Raw genomic sequence first — 20,844 nt, forward strand, 5'->3', positions numbered from 1 at the left:
CCGATTATCTTCAAGATTTAATCTAAGTCTAATTGTGCATAAGCATGCAGTATTTCTTTTGTGTGAACATTAGAATACAAATAAATGAATCCTCAAATATACAGCAAGTCTTAGATGAGCCAGCATGTGAGTTTGTGTTAGTGCATCTCCTCAGAACAATAACATAAGTGTATCAGGGTACAATGCCTAAATTGGTAAACTAAAGATAGTAGAAGTAGCTTCTTCATGCAAATTAAATAATTGTGAAGACTGCAATACAACGTCATGTATAAATAGTAAATACATAAAATTGTTAACTATGCAGTCAGGGAGTTCAACCTAAAACAGAGTAGGGTTATATAATAGAGAAGTTGGGTCAATTTAAACACAGTAATTGACCCAAGAATACTTACCATGGTATTCACAAAACAGCTACTCATATGAACATCAACTAAACAGCCTAATAAAAACAATTTGTTTTAAAGGGAAAAGTACAAAAATAAGAAAGCAAACTACATGTATAAAATATGCTAATTAATTGTAATCCATTAAGCGTAACAAACTCCTTTCCCACTTGCACTGAAAGCCGTAAATCCACTGGCAATGTTCCATACTGACGTGATGTGGGAGCTGGAGCTGATATATTTTCTCTCTTTTTTTTTTTTACATGCACATATTGTTTTCTTTTAGAGACTGTGTATAGTCCATAGTAAATATAAAGGTTTTTCTAACCAACACTGTTCTTGTGAAGCAGTTTGTCTATTTAGGCAATGCAAGGCATTGGCCAGTTTACACCAGGCTCTCTGAACTAGACAGTGTACTTTATATTTACACATTTACCCATAATAGTGAGGATAGATTGTTCAGGTATACTCTTGACTACATTTATATTTATACCTAGCTCATACACTATACAATCCCTGGGTGATCCAAGTGCAGAGCCAAGCGAGACCCTACAGTAAATCCCCTTTGGTTTTGGTAGCTTTTTTTTTTACCCTCTTATTATTTTATTCATGAAGCTCTCCCTCTCTGTATTGGTCTTGTGTTTCTTACTGCAGTGCTGCTATGACAACCGCATCAGTCTGCCTGTCTATGTAAATTTTCTGTCTGTCTATACATCTAGATAGCTATATGCAATATGAGAAAAAAAAAACCCTACTTGACTGACAAGAACAATGTTGGTGTAACTAGAAGTGCAGATTATGTACTACTTGCGATTTTGCTACTACCCAGGGAGTCCTGGCACAAAGACAATGCAACTCTCACGAGTTGGCATTTCCTGGTTTTACACAGACAAGATGCAAGTGCAGCAAACACTCGGAAGACATGCACCATTTGCCAGTGACGGTGATATGCACACTGACTATCTTCTCCGTTTATATTTATTTCCAGGTGGGAAACAAAATATATCTTTGTTCCGACTGTGTCCCAGGTAGGATTTATGTTCATCCCAGATACATAAACTATTATTTTATTTTCACAGAGAGGACAGGACAAGGTAGTCTTGAGCCTTATTGCATAGTCTTAAATGCTTTAGACAGCATTATGTAATGTGTACTTAACAGTTATCTAATGTGGGAACAGAAACCACACAGAACTTCTCCATAGAGGCAAATTGATGAATGACCATCTACCGCCTTGGTCAGATATTTATCCAGCAGTGTCTTAATGTGGGAAAGAGGCTATAAATAAAATTTATAAATGCATAAAATGTATAAAATGTATAAAATGCATAAAATGCATAAAATGCTTAAAATGCATAAAATGCTTAAAATGTATAAAATGCATAAAATACTTAAAATGCATACAATGCATACAATGCATAAAATGCTTACAATGCATAAAATGCATAGAATGCATACAATGCTTAAAATGCTTAAAATGAATAAAATGCTTAAAATGTATAAAATGCATAAAATGTAAAAAATGCATAAAATGCATAAAATGTATAAAATGCATAAAATACTTAAAATGCTTAAAATGTATAAAATGCATAAAATGCATGAAATGTATAAAATGCATGAAATGCATAAAATGCATAAAATGCATAAAATGCATAAAATGCTTAAATTGCATAAAATGCTTAAAATGCTTAAAATGCTTAAAATGCATAAAATGCATACAATGCATACAATGCATACAATGCATACAATGCTTAAAATGCATAAAATGCTTAAAATGCATAAAATGCATAAAATGCTTAAAATGTATAAAATGCATAAAATGCTTAAAATGCATAAAATGTATAAAATGCATAAAATGCTTAAAATGCATAAAATGCTTAAAATGCATAAAATGCATAAAATGCTTAAAATGCATAAAATGTAAAAAATGCATAAAATGCTTAAAATGCTTAAAATGCTTAAAATGCATAAAATGCATAAAATGCTTAAAATGCATAAAATGAATAAAAGGCATAAAATGTATAAAATGCATAAAATGCTCAATGCATAAAATGCATGAAATGCATAAAATGCTTATAATGTATAAAATGCATCAAATGCATAAAATGCTTAAAATGCATAAAATGCTTAAAATGCAAAAAATGCTTAAAATGCATAAAATGCAAAAAATGCATAAAATGCATAAAATACTTAAAATGCATAAAATGCTTACAATGCTTACAATGCATAAAATGCATTAAATGCATCAAATGCATAAAATACATAAAATGCTTACAATGCATAAAATGCATTAAATGCATCAAATGCATAAAATGCTTAAAATGCATAAAATGCTTAAAATGCATCAAATGTATAAAATGCATGAAATGCATAAAATAAATGCATAAAATGCATACAATGCTTAAAATGCATAAAATGCTTACAATGCATAAAATGTATAAAATGCTTAAAATGCATAAAATGTATAAAATGCATGAAATGCATGAAATGCATAAAATAAATGCATAAAATGCATACAATGCTTAAAATGCATAAAATGCTTACAATGCATAAAATGCATAAAATGTATAAAATGCATAAAATGCTTAAAATGCTTAAAATGCTTAAAATGCTTAAAATGCATAAAATGCAAAAAATGCATAAAATACTTAAAATGCATAAAATGATTACAATGCATAAAATGCTTACAATGCATCAAATGCTTAAAATGCATAAAATGCTTAAAATGCATCAAATGCATAAAATGCATAAAATGCATAAAATGTATAAAATGCATGAAATGCATAAAATAAATGCATAAAATGCATACAATGCATACAATGCTTAAAATGCATAACATGCTTAAAATGCATAAAATGCTTAAAATGTATAAAACTCATAAAATGCATAAAATGCATAAAATGTATAAAATGTATAAAATGCATAAAATCCTTAAAATGCATAAAATGCTTAAAATGCTTAAAATGCATAAAATGCATAAAATGCATAAAATGCTTAAAATGCATAAAATGTATAAAATGCATAAAATACTTAAAATGCATAAAATGATTACAATGCATAAAATGCTTACAATGCATAAAATGCATGAAATGCATAAAATGCTTAAAATGCATCAAATGCTTAAAATGCATCAAATGCATAAAATGCAAAAAATGCAAAAAATGCATTAAATGCAAAAAATGCATAAAATACTTAAAATGCATAAAATGTCTAAAATGCATAAAATGCTTACAATGCATACAATGCATAAAATGCTTACAATGCATAAAATGCATAAAATAGATAAAAGGCATAACATGCTTAAAATGCTTAAAATGCATAAAATGCATAAAATGCATAAAATGCTTAAAATGCATAAAATAGATAAAAGGCATAACATGCTTAAAATGCTTAAAATGCACAAAATGCTTAAAATGCATAAAATGTATAAAATTTATAAAATACATACAATGCTTACAATGCATGAAATGCATAAAATGCATAAAATGCTTAAAATGCATAAAATGCTTAAAATGCATAAAATGCTTAAAATGTACAAAATGCATAAAATGCTTAAAATGCATAAAATGTATAAAATGCTTAAAATGCTTAAAATGCTTAAAATGCATAAAATGCATAAAATGCTTAAAATGCATAAAATGTAAAAAATGCATAAAATGTAAAAAATGCATAAAATGCTTAAAATGCATAAAATGCATAAAATGCTTAAAATGCATAAAATGTATAAAATGCTTACAATGCATAAAATGCATAAAATGCATAAAATGCTTAAAATGCATAAAATGCATAAAATGCATAAAATGCTTAAAATGTATAAAATGCATAAAATGCATAAAATACTTAAAATGCATAAAATGCTTAAAATGTATAAAATGCATAAAATGCTTAAAATGCATAAAATGCTTAAAATGCATGAAATGTATAAAATGCATAAAATGCTTAAAATGCATAAAATGCATAAAATGCTTAAAATGCATAAAATGCATAAAATGTATAAAATGCATAAAATGCATAAAATGCATAAGAATGCATAAAATGTATAAAATGCATAAAATGCATAAAATGCTTAAAATGCATAAAATGCTTAAAATGCTTAAAATGCATAAAATGCATAAAATGCATAAAATACTTAAAATGCATAAAATGCATAAAATGCTTAAAATGCATAAAATGCATTAATTAATGCATTAATTAACAAAGTCATGATTTTTGTTCAGTAAATTATATTTGGACTGGTTAAATTGGGGTTTGAACCAGGGGCCTACAGACTTGCGGTTAGACAGTGTAAAGGATAAGGATAATTCCTTATCAGGTCCGTTCATGAAAGTCCTTGCGGCCTTGTTTCCAATGAGGGCCTGTGAGCAATTAGGGGTTAAGAGTCTTGCTCAGGGACACATTTCATTTCATCGACACATTTGCTGGCCTGGCCTGGAATCGTACCTGGGGCAACCAGGGCCTCTGGCTCTGTAGGCGGGCTCACTAACCACTCAGCTATGGCCGCAGTACTGACTGAGCTATTGGATAGACAGGACGCTACCTACTCTAGATCACTGGTTCACATAACATTTACCAATAAAGTTTTTTTTTTTGTCTCCTCGGAATGGGAACTAGTGAAAATAGTCGATCTACAAGTTCACAATGCGTTGCTATATAAAAAGGTGGGAGATTGTAGATCGGCTATTTTCACAAGAAAGTATGTCATACATAAAAAACAACTACTCTCAAAAGCATTTCATGTTATTGTTTAAAAATTGCACATGTCTGAATTAACAGGGTCATGTTTTGTACAATGCAATTTAAATGTAAACTGTGATGAGTGGGGTTTGAACCGTGGACCTTTGGCACATGAGGCTAACACTGTACTGATCAAGCTATTCAATCTACAGTCTTAATCAATGAAAAGGAGAATCCAACAAAACAAAACAAAAGAGGGAATGAAGTACATCATACATTGAAAATAACTACTCTCAATAAGCGTTTCATTTAACAATTGCACGTTTATTCATTGATACAGTCATGTTGTGTGCAGTGCAATTGAGATGAAGTCTGCATGAGGTGGGATTTGAACCAGCAACCCTGTGGTTTCAAGGCAGATGATTAAGCCATTGGACCAACAGACCTGAACTGGTGAAAAGGAGCTCACAGATTTGACACACTTTCACGCAAATTGCTCAGAAATCCTGGGTTAAAATGTTTTTCAAACTGGTTAAATTGGGGTTTGAACCAGGGACCTACAGACTTGCGGTTAGACAGTGTAAAGGATAAGGATAATTCCTTTAACAGGTCCGTTCATGAAAGTCCTTGCGGCCTTGTTTCCAATGAGGGCCTGTGAGCAATTAGGGGTTAAGAGTCTTGCTCAGGGACACATTTCATTTCATTGACACATTTGCTGGCCTGGCCTGGAATCGTACCTGGGGCAACCAAGGCCTATGGCTCCCTAGGCGGGCTCACTAACCACTCAGCTATGGCCGCAGTACTGACTGAGCTATTGGATAGACAGGACGCTAACTACTCTAGATCACTGGTTCACAAAACATTTACCAATAAAGATTTTTTTTTTGTGTCCTCGGAATGGAAACTAGTGAAAATAGTCGATCTACAAGCTCACAATGCGTTGCTATCTAAAAAGGTGTGAGATTGTAGATCGGCTATTTTCACAAGAAAGTATGTCATACATAAAAAACAACTACTCTCAAAAGCATTTCATGTTATTGTTTAAAAATTGCACATGTCTGAATTAACAGGGTCAGGTTATGTACAATGCAATTTAAATGTAAACTGTGATGAGTGGGGTTTGAACCGTGGACCTCTGGTACATGAGGCTAACACTGAACTGATCAAGCTATTCAATCCACAGCCTTAGTCAGTGAAAAAGGAGAATCCAACAAAACAAAACAAAAGAGGGAATGAAATACGTCATACATTGAAAATAACTACTCTAAATAAGCGTTTCATTTAACAATTGCAAGTTTATTCATTGATACAGTCATGTCGTGTGCAATACAATAGAGATGAAGTCTGCATGAGGTGGGATTTGAACAGGCGACCCTGTGGTTTCAAGACCAACATTGGACCAACACACCTGGACTGGTGAAAAGGGACTTCACACACGACACACTTTCACGCAAATTGCTCAGAAATCCTGGGTTTAAATGTTTTTCAAACTGCTCAAAATTGCAGACAATCTAAGGGCGGAGCTTACTGGACAAAGTGATAGATGTGTTCCTCATGAGTCAAGGCACATGTGTAAGCATGTTTAACGGCTGTCGGCCAAACGAGGCATGACTTTTGCCTGTTTAAAGTTTGCATTTTCAAAAAATTGCTATAGCGCCCCCCTTTGACCAATTGGAGTAAGATTGGTTTCAGTGATACTTGGAATGACCCTCTACATTATTGCAAAGTTTCAAACAAATGTGAGTCTGCATGAACGTGTTAGGGGCAGACGAATAATTGTCTTAAAACTGCAATATTAATTGGCTCATAAAAGCTTAATGTTTTCACTTATGGAAAATCCGCTTGCTCACGTTTGTCGGCATAGGTCCAAAGTTCATGTGTAAAATGTTTCGTGCAGATTGCTCAAAGATCCCAGAAAGCTATAGATTTTTACTGTTTTTCATATAATTCGAAATGGTGGGAGATCTAAAGGTCAGAGGTCAAAAGTCAGAGCGTGAAAGTTGTTAGGCATGAGGAGACGCATGTGTGTATCGAAGTGTCATGGATGTGGGTCAAACAGGGCATGAGTTGTACCTGTTCAAAGTCAATTGAGTAAAATAGCGCCACCCTTTGGCCGATAGTTGTGAGTTTCGTTTCTTCGCCGTTTGGCATAGCCCTCTACCATATTGCCGAGTTTCGTAAAAAGTGACCACGCGGTTAGGCCAGAACTGCCAAAAACGGCGGAAGAATAGTGAAAGGCAAGAGATGCAATAAGGCTTCGAGAGCCTGATAGGCCTCAAAACCTTAATTAAAGGAGTACTTCACCCGAAAAACTACTTATATTCTATCAATAACACACCCCATGAAGCCTTGCATTCATAGAGATTATTTTGGGGTGAACTACTCCTTTAACTATTCAAGTCAAATAAATGGAAGCCATTTTAGGTTCCTGACAGCCCAGCAGCTGCTAAGTAGGTACAGGGCTGACCTACCCTGCTTGGAGACTGCAAACATTGGTTAGATAAAGATTCTTCGGAGCTTGGATCTGAATATCTGGTGAATATCCCAACTTGAAATTGTATTTACTGCAATAGTGTGACAGAAGTAATAGTGAGGATGGTGTTATTTTTTAACAAAGAAGACGATAACCAGACTGCAACTAAGCAGACAGACTGTTGCATATATTAACATAGTACAGTACAACAATAAGTGTGGTGGCCAGACAGTCAAGACTGCTGTAAAACTATACAGTCTAACGGCCCTATTCTGGGCGCCGCCTTACCCATTATCCCTAAACTTCTTTGCCATTTTTTACTATTTTGAGGTAGTTCAAATAGCCAATCTACATCGACACATTGTGAGCTTGTAGATTTGCTATTTCAACTATTTGAAAATGTTTTTCAAAATAGTAAAAAATGGCAAAGAAGTTTAGGGAGAATGGGTAAGACGGCGCCCAGAATAGGGCCGTAAGTCTATGGCCTCTGCAGTAACGGGTAGATTGGGAAGCTGTACTGTATTAGGTAATGGTCAGGGAATGACAAATATGAGCATCTTACTCCCCCCTCCATTAAAGTGTCTCTTTTGCCCACCTAGCGTTAACTATCCAGTATCTTTCTTATTTTACCTGATGGGCTCCTTCTCAAATCATCAGTTGGTTAAATTATGGTTCTCACTACTTAGACATATTATTTTCTCACTGAATGCGCACAATTCCTGTGGGTGACCAATTTCTAGATCAAAACATTTGTAGTCTAGAGATTCAATGAGGTAGAGGTACAACAGACAATATGACCAGTATGTTAATTAAAAAAGGAATGTGTTTCTATTTAGTGTGTGTGTGTGTGTGTGTGTGTGTGTGTGTGTGTGTGTGTGTGTGTGTGTGTGTGTGTGTGTGTGTGTGTGTGTGTGTGTGTGTGTGTGTGTGTGTGTGTGTGTGTGTGTGTGTGTGTGTGTGTGTGTGTGTGTGTGGACTCCGGGGAACTTCTCAACACAGCAAAGGACTGGAGGAGAAAAGTTATTACAGATTAAATCAACATCAACATCAAGTCACACACTTCAGCATCTGCTACAGTACATGCATACTGAAGATTAGGGACTACGGTCATTGGGCCATTGACTGAGAATTAATTCATACAATTCAGCGGTTTTATTTATAGATGAGAGATGTTAAATCTCTTGCTTTAAACTACAATGGCTTGTGTGTTATTACAAAACTGATATGAGAACATTTACACTAAGTAGTATAGATTGAATACATATACTTGAATAAGCCCAAGTGCTCTACTAATTCTCTAGTTTATTACAAATCATGAGCTGAGCTAAAACCACAGAAACATATACATATATACATATAATGTGCTACGATAATTTTAGACATGGTTGTTATGATCATTCTTGAAAGGTGGAATTTACTGGCATGGAGCTGTTAATTTTCTCTGCTTGTCAAGGTTTGATAATATTATAATAATACCACTAGCTTAGTGGCATTAATGTATTATACAGCAATAACTTGACACTTCTAGGGCTGCAAAGGGTCTGCAATTTTTAAGTTAAGCTATGGAATTTCGGGAATGTTGCTCAATTTCAATAAATAAAATATTAATATAATTGTAAACTTATTTTGGGGAAAACATGCACATATGGCAATACTAGGTCTTGTGGCATGCTTTGGTTAAAACATCCTTATTTAATGGAAATTCAGCTGAATCGCAACCATGCATAGAGCATTCAATGTGCAGTGTATTCTTTCTTTACATGTAGAGTTAATTTGCCAGCATCCCATTTAATCAGAATTCAGTATTATTACAACCCTCTGCATGCACAGTGCATTCTCTTTTCACATGTGCAGAGCACTCCTCCATCATAATGTGGCGATTAGCGGAGCATCGCCGCTCCTGTCCACTGACTATGCTTTTATCAGTTCATTCACGTTAACGCCCAGTGATTAGATTCAGCCATGCCAAACGCTGCCTGGCCTCACTTGCGGGGGCATTCAATTTTATGAATGACTCACTCTACCTGAGTCGGTGTCTGAGCTGAGTGAGGGACTGGAGGTGGCTGCCCTTTGTTAAATCGCGGTACGCGCGTTTTCCCCCGAAGTTTTGGTTCTGTGTGGATTCGTGTATTCCGTGTTCCGATAATGGAGCTCACAAGGAGGGATACAGTTCCGTGAAAGGGATCGAACCGATCGCCAGGAGAAACCCTCGGTCTGTGGGGATAATCTCGGAAGGAAGCAAACGCTTGTAATTATCAGCATAGAGGTGATCGTGAATACTGAACACTGAACTAAATAGAGCAGGAGGGTTTCATACAACGAACTGATACCTTGCGGTTTTATCGGGAGCGGTGAATGTTGGGACTGTCGTGGGCTTGGATCTAACTACAAAGAACTTCTATGCGCAGCCTTATGTAGTGGATAGGACTGAACATTACTTTGTCAGGTGAAACGCCTGTCTGGCACCCCAGACTATTTCTTATACGGTCAAACAGTTACAATATTTACTGATAATTCTCACCATATATTGTATACCTTGCTATTGAGCTCACTACTGCACAATCTAAGCCAAAGGACTATGCTTTCAGGAAGGTTTTGATTACTGGGCTGAATACATTTTAGATTTCAGTTAACTAACAAATAGTACTAATTCAAAGCTTAATATTGCTCCAAAGTTAAAAGGTAGGGTAAGTGATATTTTTTGGTAAAAAAAAAAGTATTTTGTTAAAAGGTTAAATCACTATATTTTGATAGTAATCATTGCTATAGTGTTTGCTCAGTAACAGGAGTCTCCCCGTCTCTCCAGCTCTTTAATAAACAGAAAATACATTTTCCGGTAGGTGTCAAAATCTCAGCCAATCAGGAGAAAGTACCAATTTTTGAGCTTCATTTGTATAGTGTTCCAGTTCCAATTTTGCCTGCTCATTTCTTAGTGTCATCACTTCCAATTTCACTTGTTTAATCTCTATCCTGATTGGATAAAATTGGAAATGAAACTGAAACGAAAATGCATTTTCTGTTTTATAAAGAGCTGGAGAGACAAGGAGACTCCTTTTACTGAACAAACACTCTAGAGTCTATAGCAATGAGTACTATCAGAATATAGAGCTATTTAACACTTATTTTAACCAAAGAAAATCACTTACCCTACCTTTAAGCTAAACTGGAATAGGAAGGGTCACCATTATAGGTGAATTACATTATGCCCCAAGCCCCTAGACTCAGAATTGTCACTGTTAATAGGAGATAAAAAATTATGTTTACATACTAATACATGGAAAAGACTGACACTGTTGAGCAGCATCTCAAATGATTCCTTCGATTCCAAACTGTCTCATTACCCTATACTTCTTTAACACATTGAATGCCAAAAACGGTCCGGACCGTTTTTGAGGATCCAAACGAGAAGTGCCGAAAACGGTCCGGACCGTTTTTGACCCAATTCTATTTTTATACATGTGGGCCACGTGGGGCGCTAAAACGAAACTTTGACATCACCCAAGGAGTTTCTGAGAAGAAGAGGCTGGATCTGGCTCCATGTCAAAAATCCTTCCGGTCGGCGTTTTCAATGTTATCTCCTTGACTAAAAGCTTAATATCTCCATTTCTTTTTAACGTGGTGAAAACGAGCCGTTTTCGATCGGCGATCACGCTGCAATGGAGGATCGCGTTAGAAATATTATTGTTCCAGGCGTTAGTCGGGACCCTCCGCCGTCTCGCACGCACGCTTTGTTTACATGCACTTCCGCGTCGGGGCTTATACAGCACGAAACGTATAACGCAAGTGGATGGAAGAAATGCAGGCACTCAACGTATAATATTTTAATAAACCTCTGGCACCCAATGTGTTAATAACTGTTAAATCCCATATTCCCTTAAATTCCTATGTAGTTTCCACCTTTGAATATTCCCAAATTATTCAACCCTAAACATTTCCATGAAAAAGGTTAAATCAAATGAAAACATTAATCAAAATAGTGGATCAAAAGAAGCCTGATCAATTATCTTGATACTCTTCTTTTTTTTTTATCATAGTGAGCACATTATGGTTTAATTTGGCATTTTGATTTATAAAAAGGCCAAACATGTCAGTCACTAATTAATCACAGGGCTCCAGACTGAGTGCACCCATTTTGGGCACATTCTCCCCAAAATCTGTCAAGTTCAACTACAAATTTTCATTGGTCGCACCAGTGCAACTTACATTTAGCAGGTCTGTGTGTGGAAGTGTGGGTGGCTGTGTGCACTAGAGATGCGCGGATGGCCTCTCACGTCACCCGAATCCGCATGTACAAATTAATTATCCGCCCGTTATCCAACCGCAATAATTATATTATCCAATTTAAATATCCGCATCAACCGTTTTTCCTGTATGTCAAAATATTATTATTTTCTGGTATTTCCGTTAGTTTTAGTATTAGTTGTGCGATGCGATCGGTGCTGCTCTGCTGCGCTGAGTCTGTATGTTCAGCGCAGCAGAGCAGCACCGGTTTAAAAAAAAGAAAAAAGACACACCGACATTCCATAGGCTAAATCAATGCATTTTGTGATCGCATCGCACAGAGGCTGCTCTACACTCTCACACAGACACAAGCACGCAGAGATTTAGCTATTTTATGGATAGATATATTAGATGTAATTAATTTATTTACCGCGGTTTATCCGATATTAATTAATAATTATATTTGATTGACCCGAATCCACCCAAGCTGCGGTTAACTGCGGCAACCGCGGCTAAAACCGCGATCCGCGCATCTCTAGTGTGCACCTAAATTATATGCTGGTGCACCTACATAAAAAAAGCGCACCATTGCAACCAACTAAAACGTCAGTCTGGAGCCCTGCTAATCAACAAAAACATGCATTTTTAACTAAAACACTGAGAGGAGAACAGTCCTTTCTTATCGAGGTTGAATTTCATTATTATGCAAGAAGCAAATTGTATAGATCCAAGTGGCAACTTCAAATAAGTACTTGTGTCTGTTCTTAAAAGTACAGCTCTATGACACAATAACAAAAGACACCAATAAGTAAGAGTCATGTCAAAAATAATCTGTAAATGTGACAACGATGTCCATTCAACATCTAGGTTACCTTATTACCCATTAGGTTTTATATTTGTCAGTATTTTGTCAAACCACAAGAAGAACATGGGGTAAGGTCAGTCAAGGGTAAAGCACTGCATGAATATAATCAACATCCCTAACCAATACGCTGTCTCTATAAGAAATAAGTGACCACGGCTGCACACGGGCAAATAAACCTCATGACCTCGCAAACATCTGAAAAGAATAAACCCACAATCCCATCCCACTTCAAAGAGGATATTCATTCTGGTCAAAGGAACCAGGGGCAGTCTTCAATAAAGTTAAGAGAACTTTACACTAAAGGCGAATTTATGATTCTGCGTCAAGGTGCCATCAAAGGTGTCTGTGGTGTTGGCATAGCTACACAGGTGTTGGTGTATGTACAGAGGTGCCGTCATAGGCGTCTGTGGCGTTGCCGTTGGTACACACGGGTCAGTGGTGCTGCCGTAGGTATGCAGAATGCTATGCCTTATGCGCACCTCTTCAAATGTGTAAATGGGTACAGGGGCAAATTGGGCAATGGATGCACTGCGGACGCTGCAAAACATTTAGTTGTTCTGGGGGGACTTCACTAATCTCTCTCTAGGCGTGATCAATTATAGCAATGAGAGTCGACTTATGCATGATGAATCGGTGCAAGTTGCCACCAATATATTGGATTGTCAAATCTATTTGCATTTGGCACAAACAAGGCACTTTTTTTTTTTGCTTAGCCGTTATCATGGCACAAACCGCACTACACAGTTACAAATATTAATGTAATTGGTCGGTTTAAGAGATTGGGCAATTTGGAGACCACCTATTGAGTCATTTGGAATGAAAACCGGCAGATTTAAACAGTGGCTAATTGACCTGACCATCCCCATTACAGAACATCTCAAGTGTCTCTATTATACCGTCTCTGCCTCTTGTGTAGTCTAGAACAAATGTATGACACTGCTATCTAGTTGTACAGCAGTCGTATGACAATCCACCGGTCAAGTCTAAACAGAACTATAAATCTTTATGACATAGTTACAGCGACACCTTGACGCAGAAGGATAATAGTCGCAACTAGCAGTGTTTTCGTCTCAAACATGTGGTAATGGGTGTACTGTAAATATACTTGACAATGCACATGGACATATTTGCCTGAGTGTAGTGTGTAGATTTGCATACAGGGGGCTATTTTAGTTAATTTATTAAATGTATTCCCCTTGTTGATAACAGGTTAACAAACGGTTAAGAAATAGGAATGTGATGCCCTTCCCTATATCCAAACAATTAATCTTGCATGTTTTGTGTGCAGCATTATTATATCTTGTCAAAAGCATGGATTAAGTGTTGGTGTTACTGGAGTGGCCTATGGAGTGTTACAGAATAAGTGTGAGAGATACAGAACATTCCTAAGGTACTCACGTTCTCCATGAAGTTGGACTTGAAGCCTTCTGGCTGTCGTCTGATGTCTTCCTGCTCCCTGTGTCTCAACATCTCCTCTTCTCGACGCCTCCTCTCCTCCTCGTGCCTGGACAGGGGAGAAAGGTGACTAATCAGTCAAAGAGAAAATTAGTCAAAGTCTGCTTGTTTATACAGCTACAACTACGATAAAAAGACCCAAATTAATTATTAGACTTCCTAATACAACTCTATCGATGTGTAACTCGAGATGAGTATTTTTGAGTAAAGAGTTGTTGAACTAATGCCTCAGCCTGCAAGGATATTGTTAAGGAATTCTGAATATCTAAAGAGCCATTTCATTTAGAGAACTCTAAATTTTGTATGCTTTTATGTCCCGTTAATGTGTAGTTATGTTGTAAAATGTATTCTTAAATGATCTGTACCGTTGACCTGTAACCTAGGGTTACTACCATGTGTTGTTGTCAATACAAGGAGGAAGCTAAATTGGGTTAAACACAGTTAATCTGCATTTTATGACCATGTATGTCCAGTATATAACTAGCTTCAGAAAGAGGGCCTGGCAGATGGACACGGACTCTTACCCATTGCATTTCTTTGCTACATTGAAACTGTAAGTCTATCTCATGTTTTAGTACTAAAATAATAATCACTCAGTCTTCCAAACCTGAGCTTTTGTCATTGCCTTATTTATTTTTTTACCGAGTGGCATTCACATTGTCCTCACATGATCAGACTTTAAAGAACACAAAATGTGCTAAGATTCCTGGCAAGACATTTCCCTTCTGTGTGTTCATTGTCAACACTTTGCTTGGTTTTAGCTTGGATAAAAACATGTCATCCATTTAAAAATATGCAGTTAATTCCGTCACTTTCGTTGTCACTGCATTCAGAGTACTATTTTCACTATAGGACTCGTGGGCGCAAGTGTCGTAGCTCTATTGTTTGTTCCCAGAAGCTATTGTAGCTCCGTACGTGGATCTTATTGAGAATACTAGCAACAGTGTTTTGGATAAGGATAATTCCTTTTAACAGGACGTTCATGAAAGTCCTTGCGGGCTAGTTTCCAATGAGGGCCTGTGAGCAATTGGGGGTTAAGAGTCTTGCTCAGGGACAAATTTCATTTCATCGACACATATGCTGGCGTGGCCTGGAATCGTACCTGGGGCAACCAGGGCCTCTGGCTCCCTAGGCGGGCTCACTAACCACTCAGCTATGGCCGCCCCCTTTTAGAGAGTGGTTCAGTAATTGCAAAGTCAAAACCTCCCGAAAACAACTGTTACATGAAGTTCTGACTGCCTTATGTATGCCAGGTCGCATGAGACACTACTATGAAGTTCAATTTCAGCTCCTAGTCAAGCGGCAGGAATGAGAGTGAGCCTTCCATAACCGGAAACTTCCCAGAACTGGTGATGTTCTGTAATATTCATTTCTTTTTTTTGGGTTACCAAGTATAGAAGGTTTAAGTGGTTAACCCATTGAGGCCCGAGGTTCCGATTCTACAAAATGTCTTCTAAATCCTAACAGTTTTTTTTTTTTAAACGTATGTTGCTATGTCAGTGGTTCTCAAACTTTTTCATGTCAAGGACCCCAATATTTATGTATTTGGCCGCGGACCCCCATCTAAAAATATTTTGTTCCAGGGACCACCAGACGCCAGGGGCGCAGCCATGGGTAGGCCTGGTGGGCCGTGGCCCACCCACATAGAGAGCTGGCCCACCCAATCGATTTTGCAAAAAAAAGATTGGGGGATTTTTTTTTTTCATAATTAATTTTGGGCTAAAAAAAAAATCGGTAAATCAGGCAAAAATAAGAATTAAATAACATAACCCTAACCCCGAAATAAAGTAACAAAAAAACGCCTCAAAACGCCCATTATCCGCACAATAACCGCAAATTTTCGCACACGAGCTCCTGCTCAGGCCCAGCCTATACTAGCGTTCTGGCTGCGCCACTGCCAGAAGCAAAGATTTGAGTTAAAAATGTTCGCTTTAAAAATTATGTATTCAAAGATTTGCACAAATGTTCTCGATTTTTCAAAAATAGCAGATCTACAAAAGTGTAAAATCTAAAAATGACACAGATGCGTTCCTGGTCTTAATGGGTTTAAGCGAGATGAGAACCGCACCTCATCTCTATCTGCTTGTGTTTTTGCAGTTCCTGGTTACGAAGCTCCTCCAGCCTTCTCAGTTCCTCCTGGCGCCTCATCAGATCTTAGAAAGGGGAGAAATCAGTAGACAGGAAATTAGTGAAGAGCAGAGGGAGAATAGAAACATGTATTATCTGTCCCATACTGAACGTGGGGCATTGCTGTTTGGTTCTACCGTGAAGGCTTGGGAACCAAGCCTTCACATTAGGTAATGATTAGTAATGATATTAATAATTAGGTAATGATATTCTCCCTAAAAAGTGGAGAACATAATTTAAAGCTTAAAAATGCCCCTTTGCTCGCTATAACGATCTAATCTCTAGTTATGTTACCGCCAATAGGCTCTATGCACACAACTCAGACACGCCTCTTCCGCCTTCTGGTCGGGCCGCTGATCCATTTCCGGTCCCGGTCAACAGCAATGATAGTGGTTGTACAGTCTTCACATTGTAGCAAACAAAACGGTATAAACTACATTGTTTTATTTTATTATTTTATGTCGTGTTCTTTTATACTTTTTATTATGTGTGTGTCGACTTTTACATGACGCAATGACTTCTAAACGTCATAAAATCTCCTTTCAAAAACGGGAGGACAGTTCTGCAACATACCACTGCTGTGTCCCACAATGTACCGCCTCAGCAAAGTTCAACTCTGTTCTCAGTTTCCACCGATTTCCAAAAGACAAACAACAGGAGAAGCGGTGGGTAACTAATATAAAAAGAGACAACTTTACAATCACGGAGAAAACAAGAGTCTGCAGTAGACACTTTGAGAGCACAGACCTGATCGAACCTGCAAATGCATCTTCACGTAGGCGTCTTAAAAATGGGTCTGTCCCGGTGCTTTTTAAGTGGAATGACTTTAACCTACCTACCCCTCGGCCCGGGGTTTGGCAAAGGAAAGACCGCGCGAATACTGAGATAATAAGCCAAAAGGAGGACCCCCCTATGGAAATAGATTATCAAGACCACGACTACTGTTCCAGCCCTGAGCCTTCTGCACTTGATCTCGCCCTGGAACATATAGCAGAGCTAGAGAAACAGATGTTGGACTTGTCCATCAGCAACAAGTTTGGCTTGGAACGCTTTGCTGCTTCAGACGATGACATAAGGTTTTTCACAAGGTAAGCTAAAATGCCAACAGTGTTTGATTTATGTAAAATTATTTATTCTGTAAACAGTGGCCTTGATTATTTGGTCATTTTATGTACCCTCTTTCATATACTGCATGATGTATATGCGGTGGTTCTCAACGGTCCTTGAGGGGGTCCCCAGATAAATGATGTTATGATGGATAGTTAGGAATGTGAATGACTGTGGCTGTAACTCAGAGTGTGTACAAATGGAACCAAATGAACCCTTACGGGTGCATTTGGTTCCATTTGTACACTCTCAGAGTTATGGTTGTCCGTGGGCTAATGCAGGGGTTCTCAAAGTGGGGTCCGGGGACCCCCAGGGCCCTATATGCATCGGCTATTTTCAAATGGGGGTCCACGGCTAAATACACATTAATGTATTGGTACTTGACATGAAAAAGTTTGAGAACCACTGTACTTACCATAGCTCAGTCAGACCCTGTGCAGATGTCATGGGTCTGACTCTTGTCTATTGTTTTTATTCTATTAATTTATGTATTTTTTATCTCTCTACACCAGTGGTTCTCAACCAGTGGTCCTTGGGGGGGTACCAGGGGGTCCCCAGCGAAATTAGTTAACATAGCATCACAATCATTATAACTTTAATAGCTTTAGCTTTGGCTATTCAAAAATAGCAGATCTACAAGCTCGGTGCCGCGCTATGAGCTTGTAGATCTACTATTTTTGAAAAAAATGTAATACGAATGTGTGCATATCTTTGAATATATATATATATTTTGAAACGTGAACATCTTTAACTCAAATCTTAGCATTTGGGGGTCCCTGGCACATAATATTTACTTTTAATATATTTTTAATATATTATTAAACTGTATAATAATATATAATATATATATATTTTTTTTTAAATATATATATATATATATATATATATATATATATATATATATATATATATATATATATATATATATATATATATACACATATATATTATTAATATATCATATAATTATATAATATTATATATAATTATAATTATATAATATTATATATAATTATAATTATATAATATATATATAATTATATATTATATATAATTATAATATTATAATATATTATAATATTATATTATAATATTAAAATAATATTATAATATAATATTATAATATATTAATATATTATTATTATATGTTATTAATATTATTTATATTATTATTATTAATAATATTATAATATTATATATATAATATTATAATATTATATATATAATATTATATATCGTTGCTGTCCGGCAGGAACCAGCTAACTCAATTTTTCCGCTTTTGCATTCTTTTCCATAAATCAGGGCCAATGATCACCCTTTACGTCTGTGTGTTGATTAAAAAACGATTGAACCAATTAAAAGTATTAAAAAGCGTTTCTGACAAAACCATCTAACTCCATTGGAACCTCAAACTTTCTGCTAAACCAGCTAAGTTCACTAGTAGGGGAGTTTCGAGGCTCTGTGAGCACCCCAAAAACACATCTCTTAAACCTGTTTTTTTAGGACCCTAAAGGTGTCTAGTTATTATTTCTGCTTGTTGCCCATGTCAACTAATGTCCCATGGGGTTTATTTTTAACCCTTTCTGACACCTACCCCCAACCCAAACCATAACATGGAGATAACATAGAATACCATAACTCTTGAAGTAAACAACATAACACAACAAATGAACACATTTTTCTATATCATTGTGACCCAAGGAATTCATTAAAGTGGTTTTTATTAAGATTCAAACACATATTGACTCTATTTCAGGGCAGAAACAGCCAAAAAATAGCAGAAAATGTTGAAATCATAATGATCACGTCTATATTTCTCTTTGTACTAAACGTTTACAGTGTATTCTTTTTTTACCATATGTTTTTTAGGACCTTTATGGTGTCTAGTTAAGATTCATTCTTGTTGCCCAGGTCAAATAATGTCCCATGGGGTTTATTTTAACCCTTTCTGACACCTATTCCCAATCAAACCATAAAATGGAGATAACAGAAAATACCATAACTCTTGAAGTAAACAACCTACAGAGACAAATTAATACATTTTTCTATATCATTTGGACCCAGGGAATTCATTGAAGTGGTTAATATTAAGATCCAAGCACATTTTGACTCTATTTCAGGACAGAAACAGCAAAAAAATAGCAGATTTTTTAAAAATTACATTTATATTTCTCTTTGTACTACATTTTTAAGGTGTATTCTTTTCTACCATATGTCTTTTAGGACCCTAAAGGTGTCTAGTTAAGTTTTAATCTTGTTGCCCTGGTCAAATAAGGTCCCATGGGGTTTATTTTAACCTGGTTAAAGCTGGTTTAAGCTGGTTTAGCTGACTCCAGGCTCCTCCATTCAGCTGTCGTTTTTGTCTATATATATATATATATATATATATATATATATATATATATATATATATATATATATATATATATATTATATATAATATTATATATATTATATATAATATTATATATATTATATAATATATTTTATATTATATATATATTATATATATATTATTATATTATATATATATATTTTATTATATCATAATATATATTTTATTTACTTAATATATTTACTCATAATATTAATATGCGTACATTATAACTATGAACCTGATTATCTGCAATGTAGTACAGCCTATTAGTCAGGGGATATTAAAAAAATCTTGGAATAAATTCCTTACCAAAAGAAATCTAGTCTAGTAACACATCTCACAAAGACTGAATGCAGTCCCCCTTGGAGAATTTTTGACAGCTCCTTAAAGTTGGGGTACCTTGGACCAAAACCACTCCTTGGGCTAAAAACGGCCCAATCTCAATGGGCTTTTTACACAAAAAGTATACCTGGAAAAGGATGGCTATGGCCATTTTTAGCCCAAGGAGTGGTTTTGGTGCAAAACAAATGCTTGCAATGGATTCAGAATCATAAAAACACCCTAGTTTGACCCCTCACATGCTACTTAAAACAGAATTAAATTTGTATTTATTTTTTTTAAACCAAGGTTATGGTGGGTACCCCAACTTTAAGGAGCTGTCAAAAATTCTCCTAGGGGGACTGCATTTCAGTCTTTGTGAGATGTGTTACTAGACACCTTTACAAACACATTGGCGAATATTTTTTTTGGTAAGGAATTTGTTCCAAGATTGGAAAATATTCTGCTAATATCCCCTGACTATATTGACACCTAATACATTTACATTTTCTCCCACAGGTTTGCAACTCACGCTCACCTGATGGCCTTTTGGAGGCAGATAGAGCCAGCAACACACAGGATGCTCACCTGTACAAAAGCTCAGCCTGCAGCTAAAACTACTCATTTACAGTCTCAACAACCCATTGATGAGTTTTTTCTGTTCATGAACTATCTGTCGTTGGGTCTGATGCAGAAAGATCTGGCCCATAGATTCAAAATCCACCAGTCAACAGTGAGCCGCATCATCAAAACATGGGTTAACTTTCTTTACACTGTACTTGGAGCTGTAGGCATTTGGATGTCTGAGGAAGCCGTAAAGGCTCACCTGCCAGATGTTTTCCAC

At 36.1% G+C, this 20,844-nt stretch overlaps 1 protein-coding gene across 4 annotated transcripts in view; it reads right to left on the bottom strand.

Annotated features, from left to right (window-relative positions):
* The window catches only part of LOC308080827 (paraspeckle component 1-like), a 49,883-nt gene that overhangs the window by 13,385 nt on the left and 15,654 nt on the right, over window positions 1–20,844 (bottom strand). For 3 of the 4 annotated variants that reach the window (XR_013932748.1, XM_080422849.1, XM_080422847.1), the window contains exons 7-8: window positions 16,140–16,224; window positions 14,015–14,141 (exon numbers count right to left, since the gene is read on the bottom strand). Coding sequence is in view for 3 of the 4 variants with exons in the window: in XM_080422849.1 (XP_080278975.1) it covers window positions 14,015–14,141; window positions 16,140–16,224 (212 nt within the window). In the remaining variant the exon portion in view is untranslated. The remainder of the gene's footprint in view (window positions 1–14,014; window positions 14,142–16,139; window positions 16,225–20,844) is intronic. The other variant, XM_080422848.1, reaches the window with a different exon arrangement.

This window comes from Gymnoscopelus braueri (assembly GCF_963280865.1).
Source record: "Gymnoscopelus braueri genome assembly, chromosome: 24".
Taxonomy (NCBI): Eukaryota; Metazoa; Chordata; class Actinopteri; order Myctophiformes; family Myctophidae; genus Gymnoscopelus; species Gymnoscopelus braueri.